Source organism: Trachurus japonicus, chromosome 17, assembly GCF_045865225.1.
Source record: "Trachurus japonicus isolate A0001 chromosome 17, Traja_1.0".
Taxonomy (NCBI): Eukaryota; Metazoa; Chordata; class Actinopteri; order Carangiformes; family Carangidae; genus Trachurus; species Trachurus japonicus.
Genome location: NC_140923.1, coordinates 3,095,921 through 3,117,527, shown reverse-complemented (window position 1 = coordinate 3,117,527; position 21,607 = coordinate 3,095,921). Strand labels below are relative to the sequence as shown.

The window sequence follows — 21,607 nt, the reverse complement described above, 5'->3', positions numbered from 1 at the left end:
CAACCAACCCACTATTTAGTTGCTTGAACATTTTGAAATTCAGGGACTTAGTTGATTACATTACAATACAAACCATGTACAAAGCAAAAAATAAACTTCTTCCTCAAGATATCCAGAATCTGTTTAAAATGAAGGATTCCGTTTTAACCTGAGAAGACCACTATTATTTGAGAAACCACAGACTCGAACTACTGTAAAAAATCACTGTCTTTCTGTTAGAGCAGTGAACATCTGGAATAAATTGTCCACCAACCAAGGGTGTGTGTGAGCCGTTACCTTCTCAGTGTTGCGTCCCTCCTCCCTGCTCCGCTCTCCGGCCCCTCCCCCCTCCTCCTCCTCCTGGTCGTCGTACTGGCCGTTGTTGAGGACCCAGGCCGCCGTCCTCTCCACCGGGGACATCGCCACGGCCACCGCCTCCACCGGGGACGCCACCTGAGCCTGGACCAATCACACCACCTCGTCAGATCAAGCAGGTTATTTAAACAATTAATCAATTAGTTGTTTGGTCAATAAAATATCACTCGGTGATTCTCAAACCACCAGACGACGTCTTCAAATGTCTTGTTTTGTCCACTAACCAAAGAGAAACTCAGTTTACTGTCATGAAGGAACAAAGAAACCAGAAATATTCACATTGAAGAAGCTGGAATCAGAGAATCTGGACTTTATTTTTCTTAAAAAAAACTACTCAAACTGATTATTAGATTATCAGAATAGTTGACAATTAATTTAATAATAGATTATTTGTTGCGGCTCTAAACACGACCACACACACACAACGACAATATTGGCAGTCGGAGAATTTGCCAAAATGTTGAACTATCCCTTTAAGGCAGCTGTCCACCCATAATTCAGTGACCACTGAAAACAGATTTTGACCAGTGGCGTTTCATTTCGTACCCGTCGTCGTTGTCAGGTCGGTCAGAAAGTTAATTAACACGTGTGTACAGGTGTTTGAGTCTCACCTGCTGCTGCGGCGGCGGCTTGGCGGCGTTGCTCCTCGGGGGCGGGGCCATGTTCTCTGCAGAGCAGGTGGACTGTTGGCGGTGGGCGTGGCCTGTGGGCGTCGGCTCAGTGTTGGCGCTGCTGCTGCTGCGTAGCGAGGCGCTGAGGGGGAGGGAGCGCGGCGTCCTGGCCCCGCCCCCTCCGCCGCCCCGGCTCTGCTGCTCCACCTTGACGATGTGGGCGGTGCCGGCCGTCGTGCTCTGACGGGGGATGGCGACGGCGGTGGCTGCTCCGGGCGGGAGATCGGGCGGCAGCGCGGTGCGGCGCGGCGTGGAGCAGTCCTCGCTCTGCGTGCTGCGGCGGCTGCCCAGCTCGTCCAGGCTGCTGTTGGACGCCATGCGGTGTTTGACCCCCACCTGGCTGCCGTAGTCGTCGGAGTTGCTGTGGCTGTTGTGCGAACTCTCGGTGCTCAGGTTCTCTGAGCTGGAGTCCTGACGCAGCGAGTGGGCGGAGCGCGTGGACAGGCTGTGGGCGGGGCCACCACCGAGGCCGTGGGTGGGGCCACCACCGAGGCTGTGGGCGGGGCTACCGAGGCTGTGGGCGGGGCTACTACCGAGGCCGTGGGCGGGGTTACTGAGGTGGTAGACCGGGTTCTGGAAGGAGAGCGGCTGGAGGCTGCGCTGCTGGCTGAGGGAGGGGGGCAGCGGCCGCCGTACCTGGGGGGCGCTCTGCGGCTGGCCGTCCCTCGGCGACGCCTTCACCTTCACAGGAAACACGGTCAGGAAATTACAAATAGAAAAAAACGAAACAGCAGATCCAGATCAAACACTGTCAAGGTGCATAAAGCGGAGTCTGGGGACCCCCATGGGTCCTTGAGAGGGTTTGAGGGGTCCCCAACTTTTTCTTGAAATTTTACCACTTTTTTCTAGAAAGTTTTTTTTACCACTTCTTTTTATTTGTTTATTTTTACTTTTTTTGAGAGTGAGATTTTGCCACTTTTTCTAGACTTTTTTCTTTTTACTTTTTTGAGAATTTTTACCAATTTCTTCTAGATTTGTATTTATTTATTTATTTTACTTTTTGATATTGCTTTCCGCTTCCAGATGTCCTGCGATTCCTCTGGAAGCTGATGAAAGTCGTCAAGGAGAGGAGGCAACTGAAGAAGCAATGGAGAAAGGCCACAGGGGGGGAATAAACCTGCTGCAGGACGAGATTCAGAGCAGGCTGGCAACACTGAGGAGAGCTGAAAACCTCCTGAGGAAGTGCAGAAGGAAGGAGCAAACAAGATCACACTTCTACAAAGATCCCTTCAAATTTGTGAAGAGTCTCTTCACAAAGGCAGACTTGGGAAAACATCTGAAAAAGTCCTGCAGAGATGACCGACACCAGGAAGAAGTTACGCTCCCACCTGACATTTCTACCAGTCAATCCACCAGAGCACAAACTAGATATCAGTCCACCCAGGTAGAGCGAGCAAGGACCACGTCATCTGCAGGTGCGCTCCAGATATCCTGTGATTCCTCTGGAAGCTGATGAAAGTTGTGTGGAAAAAGAAGAGATGAGATACCAATGTTTTGGAGGAGAGCCGGAGGGATCTTTATCCCCAAGGAAAAGGACTCATCAGGGATCTGCCAGTTCCACCAGATCAGCCTTCTGAATGTTGAGGGTTAAAAAAATATTCTTCAGCGTGGTCGCTCACAGGCTGGTAGGATAGCTGCAAAGAAACAACCTGAGTGACACGCAATCCAGAAAGCAGGCATCTCAGGCTTCTCCGGGTGTGTGGAACTCGCTCGAGGGAACAGATCTTCATGTGATGTTCCTGGATCTCCTGAATGCCTTTGACTCAGTCTCTCACAGCCTCCTGTGGACAGCCTTCGACTACTCGACTACTACCCTTGTCAAGGCCTACTTCAAGGACGTCCAGCTCTGCTTGACAACAGCAGTGTAGTCTAACCACAGCATGGCAACACCTGAAGGTGGGAATCATGGCCGGCTGCACCATCACCCTGCTGGCCTTTACCCTAGCCATGGAGCCTCTCCATGAGTGGTTGGTGGACAGAGAATAAGACCTGGGCTGAGGCTGCCGCAGGTCAGAGCCTACATGGATGACCTCACAACACTCACCACAACCAAGGCTTGCACTGTGTGGCTACTAAGGAAGCTGGCTCGCTTGAAGATCAAGCCATGCAAGTCCAGAAGCATGTCTATTGTCAAGGGGAAACTGGCAGACCACCGCTTCCACATTGGCAAGGAACCCATTCCAACGGTCTCCTGCCTGTGAAGAGCCTAGTTGTTGGTATGATGCCTCTCTCAAAGACAAAGAGCAGATAGAGCAGCTCAGGATGGAGGCAGCCAGCGGCCTGGAGAACATCGACAGAGCCTTGCTGCCTGGCAAGCTGAAGCTCTGGTGCATACCGTATGGCTTACTTCCACTTCTCCTGTGTCCACTAACTCTCTATGAAGTCTCGCTCTCAAAGGTGAAAAAACTGGAGACTGGTCAGTTCATATGCAAGGAATTGGCTTGGTCTTCCTAGGTGCCTCAGCAGTATTGGGCTCTATGGTAGCAGGATGATATCCCTGCCCATTTGCAGTCTGACAGAGGGGTACAAGTGTGCCAAAGTCAGACTTGAGATGATGTTACTGGATTAGAGTGATCCATTTGTAGCCCAAGCTGCCCAATCCTGGCCACCGGGAGGAAGTGGACCCAATTGGCCGAAACTAAGCAGGCAAAGGCAGCACTCAAGACACAGGGATATTGTGGGCTGAGTGCAGGAGGGGAGGAGTGGTCTTGGCTTTGGGGCCAGCACACCAGCCTGGAGCAAGGCCACCCCATCTCAGAGACGCAAGCTGGTGGTCCAGGAGGTACATTGGGAAGAGGAAGCGGGAAGGTGTGCACAAGCTGTGGCACAGGCAAAGCAAGGGCAGTGGATGGCATGGGAAGGAGTGGAGAAGAAGAAGGTCTCCTGGAAAGACCTGTGGGAGATGGAGGGATTCAGGGTGAGCTTTACCATCAGGGCTGTCTACAATGTCCTGCCTTGTCCAGCAAACCAAGTCAATGGTATGACAAAGACCCCATGTGCCATCTATTATCCAAGTCCAGCAACACTAAGGCACATCTTAGTGGGATGCAAGACCAGCCTCACCCAAGGCCGTTACACTTGTTGGCACAACCAGGTGCTAAAGTGTAACGGACAAGTGTGAACGCTCATCCTCCCTGTCATCCCGTTGGCAGTCAAAACCATATATTCGGGAGGGCAAGGGTCAGGCCAGCCTCACCACATTAACACCAGACACTGGGCAGCTGGGCAGAGCACGGGACTGGAAGCTGTTGGCAGACTTGGACAAGAAACTCTACTTCCCAGCTGAGATAGCATTCCACCAATGAAGGATGATATGATTAATCATTAAGAGGTGCTGTAAAAATACAGTGTATTATGACTATTTTATTACTATAACTGAAACAAGTTCAGAAGTTCATAAACAGAGACATAAAACACTTTGTTCTGTTGTTGAACTTTGTGTCGGACAAAGGTTGAACAAACAGGACTAAGTCACACCTGATCAGATACCAGGAGGTTTTTTTTACAACTTCTGACAGACAGATGATCTAACTTGTAAGTTTTTAACACGTCTTCATTGAAAAGAGGTCATAAAGTTGAGATCAACAGCTGTTGCTACCTCTCAATCACAATGAGCTGCACTCTGTTCATGTGTTTCCTTGTTCCCTCCCCTTCAGATCTACAGTTTGAAGATGGGTGGAACCAACATGTGGTGAAGAGGAGGAGCTGACAGGCCCCGTTCACTGCAGAGACACATGTTGTTGAGATCAGAGCTCAAACTAGTTTAACTTCTGAGCAACAGAAACTCTGACAGTTGTCGTCTGTGAGAGGTGAAATGGCGCAGAAAGGAGTTCATGTGGACGAGGATACGATCTCTTGTTCCATCTGTCTGGATCCACTGAAGGATCCAGTGACTATTCCATGTGGACACAGCTACTGCTTCAGCTGTATTAAAACCCACTGGGATGGAGAGGATGGGAAGAAAATCTACAGCTGCCCTCAGTGTAGGAAGAAGTTCACACCAAGACCTGACCTGGTGAAAAGCACCATGTTAGCAGCTTTAGTGGAGGAGCTGAAGAAGACTGGACTCCAAGCTGCTCCTGCTGATGACTGCTATGCTGGACCTGAAGATGTGGCCTGTGATTTCTGCACTGGGAGGAAACTCAAAGCTGTCAAGTCCTGTCTGGTTTGTTTGGTCTCTTATTGTGAAAACCACCTGCAGCCTCATTATGAATCTCCTTCATTTAAAAACCACAAGCTGGTGGAGCCCTCCAAGAAGCTCCAGGAGAACATCTGCTCTCATCATAATGAGGTGCTGAAGATTTTCTGCCGCACTGATAAGAAGTCTATTTGTCTTGTCTGCCTTATGGATGAACATAAAGGCCACGACACAGTCTCAGCTGCAGCAGAAAGGACTGAGAGGCAGAGAGAGCTGAAGCTGAGTCGACAAAACATCCAGCAGAGAATCCAGGACAGAGAGAAAGATGTGAAGGTGCTTCAACAGGAGGTGGAGGCCATCAATGGCTCTGCTGATAAAGCAGTGGAGGACAGTGAGAAGATCTTCACTCAGCTGATCCGTCTGATGGAGAAAAGACGCTCTGAGCTGAAGCAGCAGATCAGATCCCAGCAGGAAACTCAAGTGAGTGGAGTCAAAGAGCTTGAGAAGAAGCTGGAGCAGGAGATCACTGAGCTGAAGAGGAAAGACGCTGAGCTGAAGCTGCTGTCACACACAGAGGATGACACCCAGTTTCTACACAACTACCCCTCACTGTCAGCACTCAGTCCATCTACACACTCATCCAGCATCAATATCCGTCCTCTCAGACACTTTGAGGATGTGACAGCAGCTGTGTCAGAGGTCAGAGACAAACTACAGGACCTTCTGAGAGACACATGGACAAACATCTCACAGACAGAGACTCAAGTGGATGTTTTACTGTCACCACCACCAGAGCCCAGGACCAGAGCTGACTTCTTAAGATATTCACAGGAAATCACACTGGATCCAAACACAGCAAACACACAACTGTTATTATCTGAGGGAAACAGAAAAGTAACATATATGAGGAAAGATCAGTCTTGTTCTCGTCACCCAGACAGATTAACTTCATGGCCTCAGGTCCTGAGTAGAGAGAGTCTGACTGGACGTTGCTACTGGGAGGTGGAGAGGAGAGTAGGAGGAGTTTATGTAGCAGTCGCATACAAGAATATCAGCAGAGCAGGGTATGAAAGTTTGTTTGGAGGTAATGACAAATCTTGGTCGTTAGTTTGTTCCAACAACAGTTTCACATTTAGGTTCAACAACATCCAGACTCCAGTCTCAGGTCCTCAGTCCTCCAGAGTAGGAGTGTACCTGGACCACAGAGCAGGTATTCTGTCCTTCTACAGCGTCTCTGAAACCATGACTCTCCTCCACAGAGTCCAGACCACATTCACTCAGCCTCTACATGCTGGATTTAGTCTTTTCCGGTTTGGAACCACAGCAGAGTTGTGTAAACTTAAATAGACAAAGATCATTGAAGGTGCAGTTGGTTAAAATCTGTATTTTAGTTCATCACTTTCTTTAGTCTCCATGTTTGTTGCTAAAAGCTCATTGCTGTCTCTACACTGCACAGAGATCACCTGTAGTTTTGATATTTTTGAGTTTTTTGATCATTGACATGAGGACAAATAGCCACTACAATTTGTGTTGATGTGTTTGTGTGTTGTTCTCACTGTAGAAACTAAGAAATCTACAATCACATTTACATTGATGTTTTGTTATGAGGTTCAATCAAAGTGTAAATATCATGATAATAATCAATGGGGAGATGAGTGATTGATCAGTAAAGTCTGTTAAATTAATATTTATATCTGAGACAGATCAGTTATTATCTTGTTATATTTTGTATTCTTTGTGTACTTTAATGTGGATCCTAATATAAACAAACAAACCAACCTGGTGTGGCGCCGGCTGAGGGGTGAGGGGGGTGGAGTGTGGGTAGGTGTGGGGGGGCGGGGGGGCGTGTCCGATGGAGGCCTGGGATCCGGCCCTGCTGAGGCGGGGCGGGGCCTCGTGGTGGTGCAGCGGGGGGCCGGGGGCACTGCCGCCATGCAGGCTCTGAGCGTCCTGCAGGTCGACCAATGAGATGCTGCGGCCGTTGGGCAGCAGGTTGTCCCGCCCCCCCTCCTCCGACGGGTGGAGCTGAGCCAGCAGGGGCCGTTGCCCCGGAGACGGCAGGCTGCGCACCTCGCTGTGGCTGCAGGAAGAGAATAAAATCGAAGCTTTATTGTCGTTGTAAAAAAGAAAACAACCAAATTGGCCTCGGTGTCATAAACAAATATACACAATACTTTGAACCTCATTTGCTTCCACATACTTTCACCTACAGACTTCATTCAAATTCTGATCTGTAGACAAACCTCTAATGTATTCAACCAGTGTACAACTTTTTCATATCTTGTACCGTTTTTGAGATAAATCCTTTAAAAGCACATGTGCATTTCTGACAAATTTTCACACTTCTCAATGAGTGTGTATTGCGTTAGCCAGAGTGAGTGACATCATCACTGGAGTGCAGGAGAGCCAAAAAAGCTTCTTCTGAAACTGCCACGAAAGCTACAAATGACACTCTACACACAAGAATGTGTCCACAGTTTGTAGCCACACTTGTATTCTTGCTAAAAATCTGGTCAAAAACGCAAAGAGAGCACATGCACATTTCTGACCAATTTCACACTTTTCAATGAGTGTGTATGGCGTTTGGCCAGAGTGAGTGACATCATCACTAGAGTGCAGCAGAGCCAAAAAAGTGACTGGGCCTTTTCTTCTTAAACTGCCACCAAACCCACAAATGACACTCTACACTCAAGATTTTGGAAACAGTTTGTAGCCACACTTGTCTTCTGGCTAAAAATCTGGTCAAAAACGCAAACTTAGAGACTTAGAGAATAATTTTAAATATTTTTTAAATGCAGTCTGGGTGTTCTCTCTCTGCCATTCACCCCGGTACAATTTGTTTAACAGTAGAGTAGAAGGAGCTCAACTTTGTAATTATCTGGAATGGGCATTATACTTTGTCTAAATTCACCAAAAATAGTCACACCTCACACTTTTCTTTTTACTATTCTGCTAAGCTTTCAGCTATCATTGAATGATCTCACATTCATCAAAGTCTCAACCCCCAATTTTCAGAGGTATTGCTAATAGTCCAGTGGTAAGGTGGCTGCTTCCCAACCACAAGGTCAGTGGTTCGAATCTCACCTTGCCAACTTTGTTAGTGTACCAGTCTCTTTGAACTTAAACTACTACCACTTGGTCTGGCTTATTTTTAAATCTTGCATGATAATGCATATGCCCCCCCCCCCCCCCCCCCCCCACCTTTCCTCTTTACCTCTTTCTATCTTGGTTTGTGTTGACATGTTTCTTGTTTATACCACTGCTCTAAGATTTAAATGCACTAGAACTTTGAAAACCAAGAAAGCAGCAGAGAAAAGCAAAAGTCTTGAATGATTTGTATCCATCATTTCTTGTCCTGCACTGCCCACTAATGGACATCACAGGCAGAATTCACCTCCCCTCCCCCCACTTTCAATTAGCTACAGGTGTTCATTATGAGACTCATTGATTGCTCGTACCACAGTTTGCAGCACATCATCACATTACAATGAATGTCACATCATTGCTTGACTTTTGATTCCAACTATTCAGCTGTCATTGAACAGTCTTTGATTCCTGATAGTATAAAGCTCATTGTAACTCAGGTCCTCTGTGGCCATATGGTTAGTGTGTCAGGTTACATGTCATGAAGTCATGGGTTCAATTTCTGCCTTAGACATGTATCTTGCATGTATTTGTCAATTTCTACTGCTTATTCAGCATGGTTCAGCAATGGCTTCCAGCATTCACACGCATTTTCCGTCAGGAAATGCTCTTTCTAGTTAGTAATGTAATTATGTTTTGACTTTATTTGATTTTACACATTCATAGTGTTGTGAAATTAATTAATGCGTGTAGCACCACATTTTGTAATAAAATTCTTGAACGCAACATGTAATAAACTTTGCCGCATTTTGTAATAAGTAATACATAATGCATCTGTTATTAAATATGCGGTTGTTGCACTTTTTCTTATGAATAAAATGTACTAATTTGGTGCATTATGTAACAACTTACTACAAAATGCGACAAAGTTTATCACATGTTGGGTTCAAGAATTTCATTACATAATGCAACATTATTACATCATGTGGCGCTACAATGCCTAATAATCGTAATAATCGTGATTATTTCTTTCTATAAAGGTGACATCAATAGTCACGAGCAGCGGTTCGTGTGTGATGTCATCAACAGAGAGTCAAGCTGATTGGTCACCTGTCACCGGGGTCTTCAAAGATCCGCTGTAACCCTGACGACAGGCTGCCGCTGATGTTGTGGGCGGAGCTGTGGTCCTGGAAACGCCGCAGCTGCTGCTGCTGCTGCACCGGTGTCGGCGCCGTCGCCAGGCAACGGGAGATGTCTCCCAGAATCCTCGGCAGCGGGCCCAGCTTCGCTACGGTGGCCTGCAGGAAGGAATTTTCACCCTGGGGTCCGAGTGTGTGTGTGTGTGTGTGTGTGTGTTTGAATGGAAGCACCAGGATGCAGCGGTGGTGGTGGGAGGACAAGACCAACGTGGTGGCGCGCGCGAGAGAGAGAATCGGCCAAACAGGAAGTGAAGAGAGAGGGAGAACAAAGGAGGGAGGGGGGGAGGAAAAAAAAATAAAACATGAGGGAAACTTAATGGAAACCAAAATCAAATCAACCAGAACAACATGCAGAGACACAGCAGAGCCATGCAGAGACGGGTGAGACACGGCACAGCCGGGGGGAGGAGGGGGTGAGGAGGGTGGGGGGGGGCATGCTGTGACGAGCTCATGTGGTTAAAGGGTTAAATGCGGCGGTGACCTCTGCTCCTGATGTTCATTCATGTTACACCATCTGCCCAGGGGGCAAAATCCCAGTTTTTTGAAAAAACGGACACGGAGCGTTGTAAAAGGTTTGACACCAGAAATGATATCTAGTACATACAACTATAATATTTGGCAGAGAGTATCTTGACACATAGGGGGAGGCATGAGAAAAAGATTCTGGGGTTTGTTGCAACTCGATTTTAAGATATCACCCTCAACATCCCAAAAAAGACAAAAAAAAAGTACTGTTCGCCTGACAAATTCTCATGAAAATTATTATTTTTCAGCACTTTATGGAGAATATCTATGTTTAACATGTATATAGAAAACTTCCTTAATTCATAAGCTTCCATTTGAGTCCCAGATAGCCTTTCTACTAGCTACTGGAAAGCTACAGGCTGTCTCCAAACAATGCAACACCTATTGTGAAAAACTACATGTTAACTGGTATGATCAGAAACCATTCTATTTCTGGTCTCCTCTAAGTGAACAGATAGATAGAGAAGACCGTTGGCCACAGCAAGTGGCTTTGGAGATAGAAAGACTATCTTGGACTCAAATGGAAGCTTATGAATTAAGGAAATTTTCTAAATACATGTTAAGCATAAATATTCTCCATAAAGTGCTGAAAAATAATAATTTTCATGAGAATTTGTCAGGCGAACAGTACTTTTTTTTGTCTTTTTTGGGATGTTGAGGGTGATATCTTAAAATCAAGTTGCAACAAACCCCAGAATCCTTTTTTCATGCCTCCCCCTATGTGTCAAGATACTCTCTGCCAAATTTTATTTTATTTATGCCATTGTAGTACCTAAATATTTGCATTTACATAATTTCGCCAGCAATTAGGGGTTTAGGCCCCTGTAGCTTTCCAGCAGCTAGTTGACCGGGTTGTCCACCCAGGTTTTAATCCTTCAAGTTCCTAGAGATCATTTCTGCTGTCAAACCTTTTACAACGCTCCGTGTCTGTTTTTTTGCTTTGCCCCCTGGGTAATCAGATATATTCACACGATCAATCAATAATCAATCACACACACACACACACACACAACAGACTCAACGTCTCACTGGACCGAGGTCACAGTAATGACTCTGGCTCTCAGAGTCTCAGCAGGTACGATGGATTAATTAATTAATGAAGTTGTGTTGCATAGTGTAGCCTTCACCCACGGAGAGCTGTGATTGGTCAGCAGCCGACAGATTTATTAGGTTGCGTTATTATTCAATAGTCATTATAAACGAGGGTGAGGAAACATGATGCTCAGTGTTTATATCTAACATGGCACTGTGTAGGCCCTGTCTGGGGGTCGGTACTCGGATCGGCCCTGAAGAAGTCCTGGTGGGGCTTGAGATTTAGACTACTCTGTGCTGATTGGTCAGACTCAAAGCAGGATTCATGTGATGCTAAGAGGAAGCCCCGAAATAAGACGCATTTTTACAACCCAATGTTACTAAAAAGGGAAAAACCCCCTCCTCCTTTTACCAGGAACTCCTGCAGTGGAAACGCGGCTTATTCTGTCCTTATAAAATAATGTTTGTTATGTGTCTTTTCTGTCACAGCTGGTTTGTAGCATCTGTTTATATGAAGCCGTCAATATGACCGCTATGACAGTCCGCTGAATAAATACTAGTGCGTTTCATCGGCTTCATTTTTTTAGTAGGTAAAGAAACCTTTTTTGTCTAAAAAAAGAACCTAAAACAAAGTATTCAGCTGACATAATGACCTTTCACAGTATTTTTAACAAAGTTATTTACATAATAATACATTTTAAAAAACCAACCTGTCCGTCAGACCGTCTGGTGTTAAAGATATTTATAATTTCTGTCGGCCGAGCCAGCAGAGATTCTTCTTCTTCTGCTGGAGATCGCAGGTTCGATTCCCTGCACAGGTTATCAGCAGTGTAGCTATTAGGGCTGGGCCAAAAAAATGGCAATTTTTATATTAATCGCGATTTTCTTCTAGCGAACTTTTAAAAAAATTTTTTTTTTTGGGGGGGGATGACCAATCTTTATTGTACGATCATGTATTCTGTGCCATTACACTCGACAAAGTCAAACCGGCCTGTTGTGTTCGTTTGTTCACAGATATCCATGTGAACAAACGAACACAACAGACAAACAGATGTGATGTGTGTATTGTTTTTTGTAAATATGACTTATGATGTATTGTCAAGTGTTTGGTTCAACCTGCTCTTGTTTAAGGAAAGAAAATCACAATAATTGAAATATAAAATCGCAATACTTGTTTAATCAGAATCGCAATTTAAATCGAATCGGGACCCAAAAATCGTTAGAGAATCGAATCGGCACAAAAGCGTATCGGCCCAGCCCTAGTAACTATCAGGTGGATGTTCTGTTTATCGTTATTATTATTACAGGTTATCAATATGATTACGATTGTTGTTAATATTATCATGACACGCGGTCAGTTTTACTTTGTGTTTGAGAGCAGCAGCAGCAACAACACACTCCTTTAGTTTCACAAACAAACAGTCATGACTTTAACACAACTGATGTGGAGTTGTTGACGTCGTGTTTCTTTCTGAGGTTTTAGTTTAGAGTCTTTTAAACACAGACACACACACACACACACACACACACACACACACACACACACAGACACACACAGACGGACGGCGTTACCTTGTCGAGCTGCGACACCACCTCCCACAGCAGCGCGTGCAGCACCGACAGCTCGCGGCCCAGGTCGATGTAGCCCTCGAAGCCCGGCGTGTTGGACAGCGTCTCGGGGTTGGAGATCTCCGACAGGAAGCGCATCATCCCCGCCCACTCGTGCTCCAGGAAGTCGTTCATGAACGCCATGTACTCCTCTTTGTTCCCGAACCTGCAGACGAGGCCACGCTCCGGTCAGATCAAACTAATCAGCTAAACTGCCTCTACTAAACACCTGATCAAACTAAAGGGATAGTTCACCCAAAATTGAAATTTCTACTTTTTTTCGATAGACAGAAAGAGGGAGAGAGACAGAAAGATAGATAAAGACAGAAAGAGGGAGAGACAGAAAGATAGATAAAGACAGAAAGAGGGAGAGACAGAAAGAGATAGATAAAGACAGAAAGAGGGAGAGACAGAAAGAGATAGAGAGACAGAAAGAGGGAGACAGAAAGATAGATAAAAACAGAAAGAGGGAGAGACAGAAAGAGGGAGAGAAGGAAAGAGATAGAGAGACAGAAAGAGGGAGAGACAGAAAGATAGATAAAGACAGAAAGAGGGAGAGACAGAAAGAGATAAAGAGACAGAAAGAGGGAGAGACAGAATGGGAGAGATAGAAAGATAATAGAGTCAGAAAGAGGGAGAGACAGAATGGGAGGAAACGACAACGACGATGATGATGATGATCGGATCAGCTGATCAAACTAAAGGGATAGTTCACCCAAAATTTAAATTTCTACTTTTTTTCGATAGACAGAAAGATAGATAGAGACAGAAAGAGGGAGAGACAGAAAGATAGAGATAGAGACAGAAAGAGATAGAGAGACAGAAAGAGGGAGAGACAGAAAGAGATAGAGAGACAGAAAGAGGGAGAGACAGAAAGGGATAGAGAGACCGAAAGATAGATAAAGATAGAAAGAGTGAGAGACAGAAAGGGAGAGATAGAAAGATAATAGAGTCAGAAAGAGGGAGAGACAGAATGGGAGAGATATAGAGACAGAAAGAGAGAGATAGAAAGAGGGAGAGAGACAGAAAGATAGATAAAGACAGAAAGAGGGAGAGACAGAAAGATAGATAAAAACAGAAAGAGGGAGAGACAGAAAGAGATAGATAAAGACAGAAAGAGGGAGAGACAGAAAGGGAGAGATAGAGACAGAAAGAGGGAGAGACAGAATGGGAGAGATAGAAAGATAGAGATAGAGACAGAAAGAGATAGAGACAGAAAGAGATAGAGACAGAAAGATAGATAAAGACAGAAAGAGGGAGAGACAGAATGGGAGAGATAGAAAGATAATAGAGTCAGAAAGAGGGAGAGACAGAATGGGAGGAAACGACAACGACGATGATGATGATGATCGGATCAGCTGATCAAACTAATCAGCTAAACTGCCTCTACTAAACACCTGATCAAACTAAAGGGATAGTTCACCCAAAATTGAAATTTCTACTTTTTTTCGATAGACAGAAAGATAGATAGAGACAGAAAGAGGGAGAGACAGAAAGATAGAGATAGAGACAGAAAGAGATAGAGAGACAGAAAGAGGGAGAGACAGAAAGATAGATATAGACAGAAAGAGGGAGAGACAGAAAGGGAGAGATAGAAAGATAATAGAGTCAGAAAGAGGGAGAGACAGAAAGGGAGAGATAGAAAGATAATAGAGTCAGAAAGAGGGAGAGACAGAAAGAGATAGAGAGACAGAAAGAGGGAGAGACAGAAAGATAGATAAAGACAGAAAGAGGGAGAGACAGAAAGGGAGAGATAGAAAGAGGGAGAGACAGAAAGAGAGACAGACAGAAAGAGAGACAGACAGAAAGATAGACAGAAAGAGAAAGAGAAGTTTCAGAGTCCTCCGTGGCTTCTCTGAGTTACAGCGGGGCTCCGTGCAGCAGTGCATGTCCATGTGACGGTTGAGAACGGAGCTCACTTTTCTTCGTAACAAAAAGACACACCAAAAAACATCCAAATACCTCCATGCTGCTCGTCTGTAATGTCCGTCTTGTATTGAAGCCCCGACATGAGAAATTGTTCCGAAAAAAATTAAACAAGTCTATATTTTAAGCTTGTTTGTATTGTGTTGCTCTGCCGGAAATCTCGCACGATTTGCGGAGCCGTGAACGGGGTGTCGATGCAAATCGCGCGAGATTCCGGCAGAGCAACACAATACAAACAAGCTTAAAATATAGACTTGTTTAATTTTTTTCGGAACAATTTCTCATGTCGGGGCTTCAATACAAGAGGGACATTACATACGAGCAGCATGGAGGTATTTGGATGTTTTTTGGTGTGTCTTTTTGTTACGAAGACAGTTGGTATCCATTTGAGATAATTTCAGATAATGAGGGAAATTTCAATTTTGGGTGAACTATCCCTTAAGATCAAACTAATCAGCTGATCAAACTCATCAGATGAAGATGGCGGCGGCGGCGGCGGCGGCAGGAGACACTCACTTGGTGAAGTTGGCGAGGTTCTGGATCACCTTGGCGATGAGCGTGAGCGTGCGCGCGGTGCGGTCGTCGGGGTACTCCTGCATCAGGTAGAAGAGCGACGGCGACATGATGGCGGGACACAGGAAGCGCAGGAAGAGCGAGGCGCTGATGAGCCGTTTGCTGATGTCCTGCTGGTAACCGCGGGCGACGCACTGCTGCTTCCACGACGCAAACACCTCCTTCAGCTCCCGGGGGAAGACGCTGAGACAGAGAGGGACAGAAAAAAGGGGGGTCAGGATGTGTGTGTGTGTGTGTGTGTCAAGTAGGTGTGTGTGTGTGTGTCAGGTAGGTGTGTGTGTGTCGTTAGGACTGTCAATGAATATTTGAAATTCCAATGTATATTCGAATTATAGTGATAAAAGAAGAAGAAATAAAGACATAGAAAGAGGGAGAGACAGAAAGAGAGATAGAGACAGAAAGATAGATAGAGACAGAAAGAGGGAGATAGACAGAAAGGGAGAGATAGAAAGATAGAGACAGAAAGAGAGATAGAAAGAGGGAGAGACAGAAAGATAGAGACAGAAAGAGGGAGAGACAGAAAGAGGGAGATAGACAGAAAGGGAGAGACAGAAAGAGGGAGATAGACAGAAAGGGAGAGATAGATAGACAGAAAGAGGAGAGACAGAAAGATAGATAGAGACAGAAAGAGGGAGATAGACAGAAAGAGGGAGATAAACAGAGAGAGAGATAGAAAGAGGGAGATAGACAGAGAGAGAGATAGAAAGAGGGAGATAGACAGAGAGAGAGATAGAAAGAGGGAGATAGACAGAAAGAGGGAGAGACAGAAAGAGAGATAGAGACAGAAAGACAGAGATAGAAAGAGGATAGACAGAAAGATAGAGATAGAAAGAGGATAGACAGAAAGATAGAGATAGAAAGAGGATAGACAGAAAGATAGAGATAGACAGAAATTTGAATATTAAAATATGATATTCGAATATTAATAATTTATTTTTAAATTATCTTCACGCGCACAACCACAACAACAGCAACTACGACTTCCTCCTACAATGCACGGCCGTCGGTGTGACGTGCAGACACACACACACAGACACACACACAGACACACAGACATACACAGACACGTGTCTGTGTGGTCACGTCTGGAGAGAAGCAGCTTCTCTGTTTTCCCAAACTACCGAGTGACAGCTTTAATCGCGCATTAAAAAAGAAATCGTGCCGTTCACTGAGAGCTGTGATGATCCTCTGCACTTCATCACGACTGAACTTGATCCGCGTTATAAGGATCATTACTTGGATGTGGGAAGAAAACATGCCGGCTCTTATCCCGTTTCCCGAGCGAGCTGTTCGCTCTCGTCATCACAAAACTTGTTTGACATGAATTGATAAAGGCCGAGTAAAACGCGGTCTTTTTTCACGTATTAAAGCAGAAGTAAGCAATGTTTTTGTGTTAATCTAAGTCTTAAATAGTTATATCTTCCGACAGCAATCACTTCTATAGAGTGTTTGGTCTGAAACACGGGTCTGTCAGTCACTCTGCTCTGCTCTGAGCCCAGGAGAAAACTTTTCTCGTATCCTACAAGTTTTATCCAATGAGGAAAGAGAACGGCATAAAGGGGCAGTCCTCTCTGTGTGTGCAGCCAAGGAACGCCGTGAATGTGGTGACGTAGGGACGAGGACCAATAGATCCATGACGAGGGCGGGGGCTGCTAACTCCATCGGCTGACAAGACGTTTTTCCGACCTGTGAAGTGGTACCAGTTCGATCTGGTACGAGTTCACCGGTCAGAAGTTACGAGTGGCCGTTATAGTGACTTTCACAGGTAAAACAGGTCGGAGAAACACGAGTGGGTTGCCTGGAACGCTACAAAGTCGTAAGTCGTGACTTGAAGCTGTAATTTACGGTTTCAAAAGCCTGCCTGGAACGCAGCATTAGCGAAAACCACCGGATCGCTTACTTCTGCTTTAATATGTCGTTGCTGATTTGCATTGTGTAATGTAAGCTATTCAAAACGTGTTTGACATGCACTGATAATAAATACAGGCTACCGCTATAAAAGTCCATCTCTTTGTATTGATTCTTGTAGAAAATATGAAAAAATAGAAATTCGATTTTTATTCGAATATCTGTTTTTTTTTTAAGAGGCAATATTCAAACCTCATTCCTGCCATTCGTTGACATCCCTAGTGTGTGTGTGTGTGTGTGTGTGTGTGTGTACCAGTAGGAGTTGATGATCTTGCAGAAGGCGAGCTCGCAGCACATCTTCAGGTTGCTCTGATGCTCCGACAGCTCGCTGCTCGAACAGCGACTGGGCTCGACCTCGCAGTTCTCATCCGACTCGTAGAGCGCTCGGATGAACTCACCTGAGGGGGCAAGAGAGAGATAGACAGAGAGAAAGATAGAGACAGAAAGAGAAAGAGAGAGAGACAGAAAGAGGGAGAGACAGAATTGGAGAGATATAGAAACAGAAAGAGGGAGAGACAAAGAGAAAGATAGATAGAGAAGGAAAGAGTGAGAGAGACAGAGACAGAAAGAAGGAGAGACAGAAAGATAGATAGAGACCGAAAGAGAAAGATAGAGACAGAAAGAGGTAGAGGCAGAAAGATAGAGAGAGACAGAAAGAAAGATAGATAGAGAAGGAAAGAGTGAGAGAGACAGAGACAGAAAGAGGGAGAGACAGAAAGATAGATAGAGACCGAAAGAGAAAGATAGAGACAGAAAGAGGGAGAGGCAGAAAGATAGAGAGAGACAGAAAGAGAAAGATAGATAGAGACCGAAAGAGAAAGATAGAGATAGAAAGAGACAGAAAGAGAAAGATAGAGAGAGACAGAAAGAGAAAGATAGATAGAGACAGAAAGAGAAAGATAGAGATAGAAAGAGGGAGAGACAGAAAGATAGAGAGAGACAGAAAGAGAAAGATAGAGACAGAAAGAGAAAGATAGAGACCGAAAGAGCGAGAGGCAGAAAGATAGAGAAAGAAAGAGGGAGAGACAGAAAGATAGATATAGACAGAAAGAGAAAGATAGAGACAGAAAGAGAAAGATAGAGAGGCAGAAAGATAGAGAGAGACAGAAAGAGGGAGAGACAGAAAGAGAACGATAGATAGAGACAGAAAGAGAAAGATAGACAGAGAGAGAAAGATAGAGAGAGAGAGACAGAAGGATAGACAGAGAGAGATCAATCATTGATAATAATCTGTGTGAATCATCATCATCATCATCATCATCATCATCATCATCTGGTGAGCGATGATGCGTTCACTGTCGGCAGAGAGGCTGGGTTTTTACAGTGTCGTCGGCCTCAAAATAACTTCACCTGTCAAAATAAAAGCCCGAGCAGACGACTGGTGTCTCTAAATAAACTGAGGGTGGAGGCGACGTCGGCTCTATTATTAGATCCTCTGCTTCTCTTACTGAAGCTCCGAGGAGGAGGAAGATGATGATGAAGGTCCTGTGATGTAATTTTAGCATCAAATCGATATAAAAATATAAAAAACCTTTGGTCTAAATCAGGAAGGAGCCAGAGATAAAAAAAAAACCCATCAAAGACTACGACTCCCAGGGTGCACTTCACCTCCACACAGCCAATCAGAGAGCAGCACATAAAACACAAAGCTATTTAAAGCGATAGTTCACCCAAGATTGAAATTTCATTCTCATGATCTCCTCCCCCTCATGTGGACTAAGGGCTGGGAGAAGTTTCAGAGTCCTCCGTGGCTTCTCTGAGTTACAGGGGGTCTCGGCGTAGCAGTGCATGTCCATATGACGGTTGCAAATGGATACCAACTGTCTTCGTAACAAAAAGACACACCAAAAAACATCCAAATACCTCCATGCTGCTCGTATGTAATGTCCGTCTTGTATTGAAGCCCCGAAATGCGAAACTGTCCCGAAAAAAATGAAATAAGTCTATAATTCAAGCTTGTTTTGTAGCGGAAGCTTCTCAAAGCTCCTGCATTTGGGGCTTCAATACAAGACGGACATTACAGACGAGCAGCATGGAGGTATTTGGATGTTTTTTGGTGTGTCTTTTTGTTACCAAGACAGTTGGTATCCATTTGCAACCGTCATATGGACATGCACTGCTACGCCGAGACCCCCTGTAACTCAGAGAAGCCACGGAGGACTCTGAAACTTCTCCCAGCCCTTAGTCCACATGAGGGGGAGGAGATAATGAATGCAATTTCAATTTTGGGTGAACTATCCCTTTAAATCACGTGTGTGTGTGTGTGTGTGTGTGTGTGTGTGTGTGTGTGTCTCACCCAGCGCGTCGTGCAGGTACTTCTGTCCCACCAGCTTCAGATACTCCTCGATGGCCTTGGTGGCCAGCGTGTTCTCTCTGAAGATCAGGACGTCGTGGTCAGCGCAGCGGTCCACCTCGGACATCACCAGGTCGGTCAGGAAGTCCTGCACCGGAGTCAAAACTTTATTAGTCCTTATGCAAAATAAACAGACGGTTTTGTTTCTTAACTCATTGAGTGCCAACCACGTAATTTCTTGTTTTTCGTTCCCATGCATTGAGTGCCAAAAACGAGATTTTACGTTTTTTGCTTTTTTTTATTTATTATGAAAATAGACACTTTAACTCATTGAGTGCCGCGCTCCTTTCCAAAGTTTTAGTCAAGTGTACCGGCAATTTAGACCATTTTTGACTTTTTATTTTAGAGCCATAGTGTATTCTATATTATTGCCACCAACACATACTGTATCTCAATTGAAAGGTTTAACTTAATGCTTCAGGTGGCCACAAACCGTTTGTTTCTACGTGCCTCCGTTCCTGAGAAAAGTCAAGCTAAACATGGCTGGGTTTCACCAAAATCCCTCCTTTTTTTCTAGAAAAGGAGATAGAGTGTCTTTTATGAAAGCTGCTCTGTTTGTGCCTGTCGCTCTTCTGACACTCGCATTTCTGGATCAAAGGGCTCGTATAAGATAAATATATACAACAATTGTTGTTCTATTCACAAAACCACCATCGGGGGCAGGGGGGGCGCCACTAAACAACAATAACACAGACGCACCGTGCCGTGTCACAGCCTCTCGCCGCGGAACGTGAGGGTCTGTCGGCCACAGCGGCTCGGGAACACCGGTCCCACCGGTGGTCGCGGTCCGTCTGTGGTTCGGGTCGGTGACGGCGGTCTGCTTTGGCCCAGAGACCATCAGATTTTACCGCGGGAGGACCTTGGGGAGGACACGGTGTTGCTCCAGATGAAGACCGGGCAGGACAGTCGGCTGAGAGCTTCCTGTTTCTGCTCCGAGCAGCTGGAGCAGCTGGAGCAGCAGCGCAGGTGAGAGCAGAGCAGCTGCTGCATCCACATGCAGAACTCCGTTTGCAGAAGCTGAGTTATGATAAAAACTTCCAGATCATGAGCTGTCATGTGACTTTGATCGTCATCTATTTCAGTTCTCCTCGTCGTAGAGTCCCCAAATTTACATACAATGTGTATTAAAGTGTCTATTTTCATAATTTAAAAAAAAAGCAAAAAACGTAAAATTACGTTTTTGGCACTCAACGCATGGGAACGAAAAACGAGAAATTACGTGGTTGGTGTGGTGTAACTGTACATTTAGAACTATGTCAGTTCATAGTGATGACGTCACCGGTGCACCGTAGCCTAGGGAACAGGTAGCCAGGGAGACGGGCAGTTGTGTACGGGAGTTAGGTAAATAAACATTCACGCTATACTTACAGCTGGACTCACGTAGTTATTTAATAACACGACATGGTGTCAGAAGTCCTGTAGTTGGCGTGGAGAGAAGAAGCCCGACGAAAGAAAAAAAAAAGAGAGGATCGTTTCGTTTACACCTGCAACGGAAAGAAAGTGGAGGACAGGATGAGCCACGGAGGAGACGCTAACGGTAGCAGCAGGGAGCTAACGGCAGCAGCAACGGCAGCTTCAACGGCAGCACAGAGAGTCGCCGGGGGGCCGTGCGCTACGTTTAATATCCAGCCACCGGAGTCCTTCGACTTTTCAAAGCCGCAAGAGTGGGACAAATGGATCCGGAGGTTTGAAAGATTTCGCCTGGCAAGCAATCTGAACGTAAGCTCCGACGAGAATCAAGTCAACACACTGATATACTGCATGGGGGACGAGGCGGATGACATCCTACGTGGGCTTACTCTACCTGAAAGACACACTTACAAGGGGGTACGTGATGGATTTCAAAGTTTCTTCGTGGTCAAGAAAAATGTAATCTACGAACGTGCTAAATTCAACATGCGCAAACAAAGAGAAGGAGAGCCAGTGGATTCGTTCGTCACTGCATTATATGCGCTAGCAGAACACTGCAACTATGGGGTGCTACATGACGAGCTAATCAGAGACAGACTCGTCGTTGGACTGTTGGACAAGGGGCTGTCTGAACGCATGCAGCTGGACGCAGAACTCACCTTGGACAAAGCTGTCAGGATGACGCGTCAAAGCGAGGAGGTGAAAAAGCAGCAAGCTTCTCTGCGAGGTGACACCAGAGCACAGGCAAGTGATGCTAAATCTGTGGATAGAGTCAGAGTGCACAGCAAGAATGCTAAAAACAAACCTCAGCATGCTAATAAGCCAC

At 45.5% G+C, this 21,607-nt stretch overlaps 2 protein-coding genes across 2 annotated transcripts in view; one reads left to right on the top strand and one right to left on the bottom strand.

Annotated features, from left to right (window-relative positions):
- Positions 1-21,607, bottom strand: part of rasal2 (RAS protein activator like 2) — a 113,406-nt gene that overhangs the window by 3,197 nt on the left and 88,602 nt on the right. Inside the window, exons 9-16 of the mRNA XM_085805290.1 lie at positions 19,315-19,459; positions 17,272-17,416; positions 15,054-15,293; positions 12,576-12,777; positions 9,358-9,566; positions 6,943-7,243; positions 966-1,706; positions 277-432 (exon numbers count right to left, since the gene is read on the bottom strand). Coding sequence (XP_085661416.1) covers positions 277-432; positions 966-1,706; positions 6,943-7,243; positions 9,358-9,566; positions 12,576-12,777; positions 15,054-15,293; positions 17,272-17,416; positions 19,315-19,459 — 2,139 coding nt within the window. The remainder of the gene's footprint in view (positions 1-276; positions 433-965; positions 1,707-6,942; positions 7,244-9,357; positions 9,567-12,575; positions 12,778-15,053; positions 15,294-17,271; positions 17,417-19,314; positions 19,460-21,607) is intronic.
- Positions 4,840-6,510, top strand: LOC146969740 (E3 ubiquitin-protein ligase TRIM11-like). The gene is made up of 2 exons (XM_085805338.1): positions 4,840-5,047; positions 5,414-6,510. Exons 1-2 carry the CDS (start codon positions 4,840-4,842, stop codon positions 6,508-6,510), a joined length of 1,305 nt encoding a protein of 434 aa, XP_085661464.1.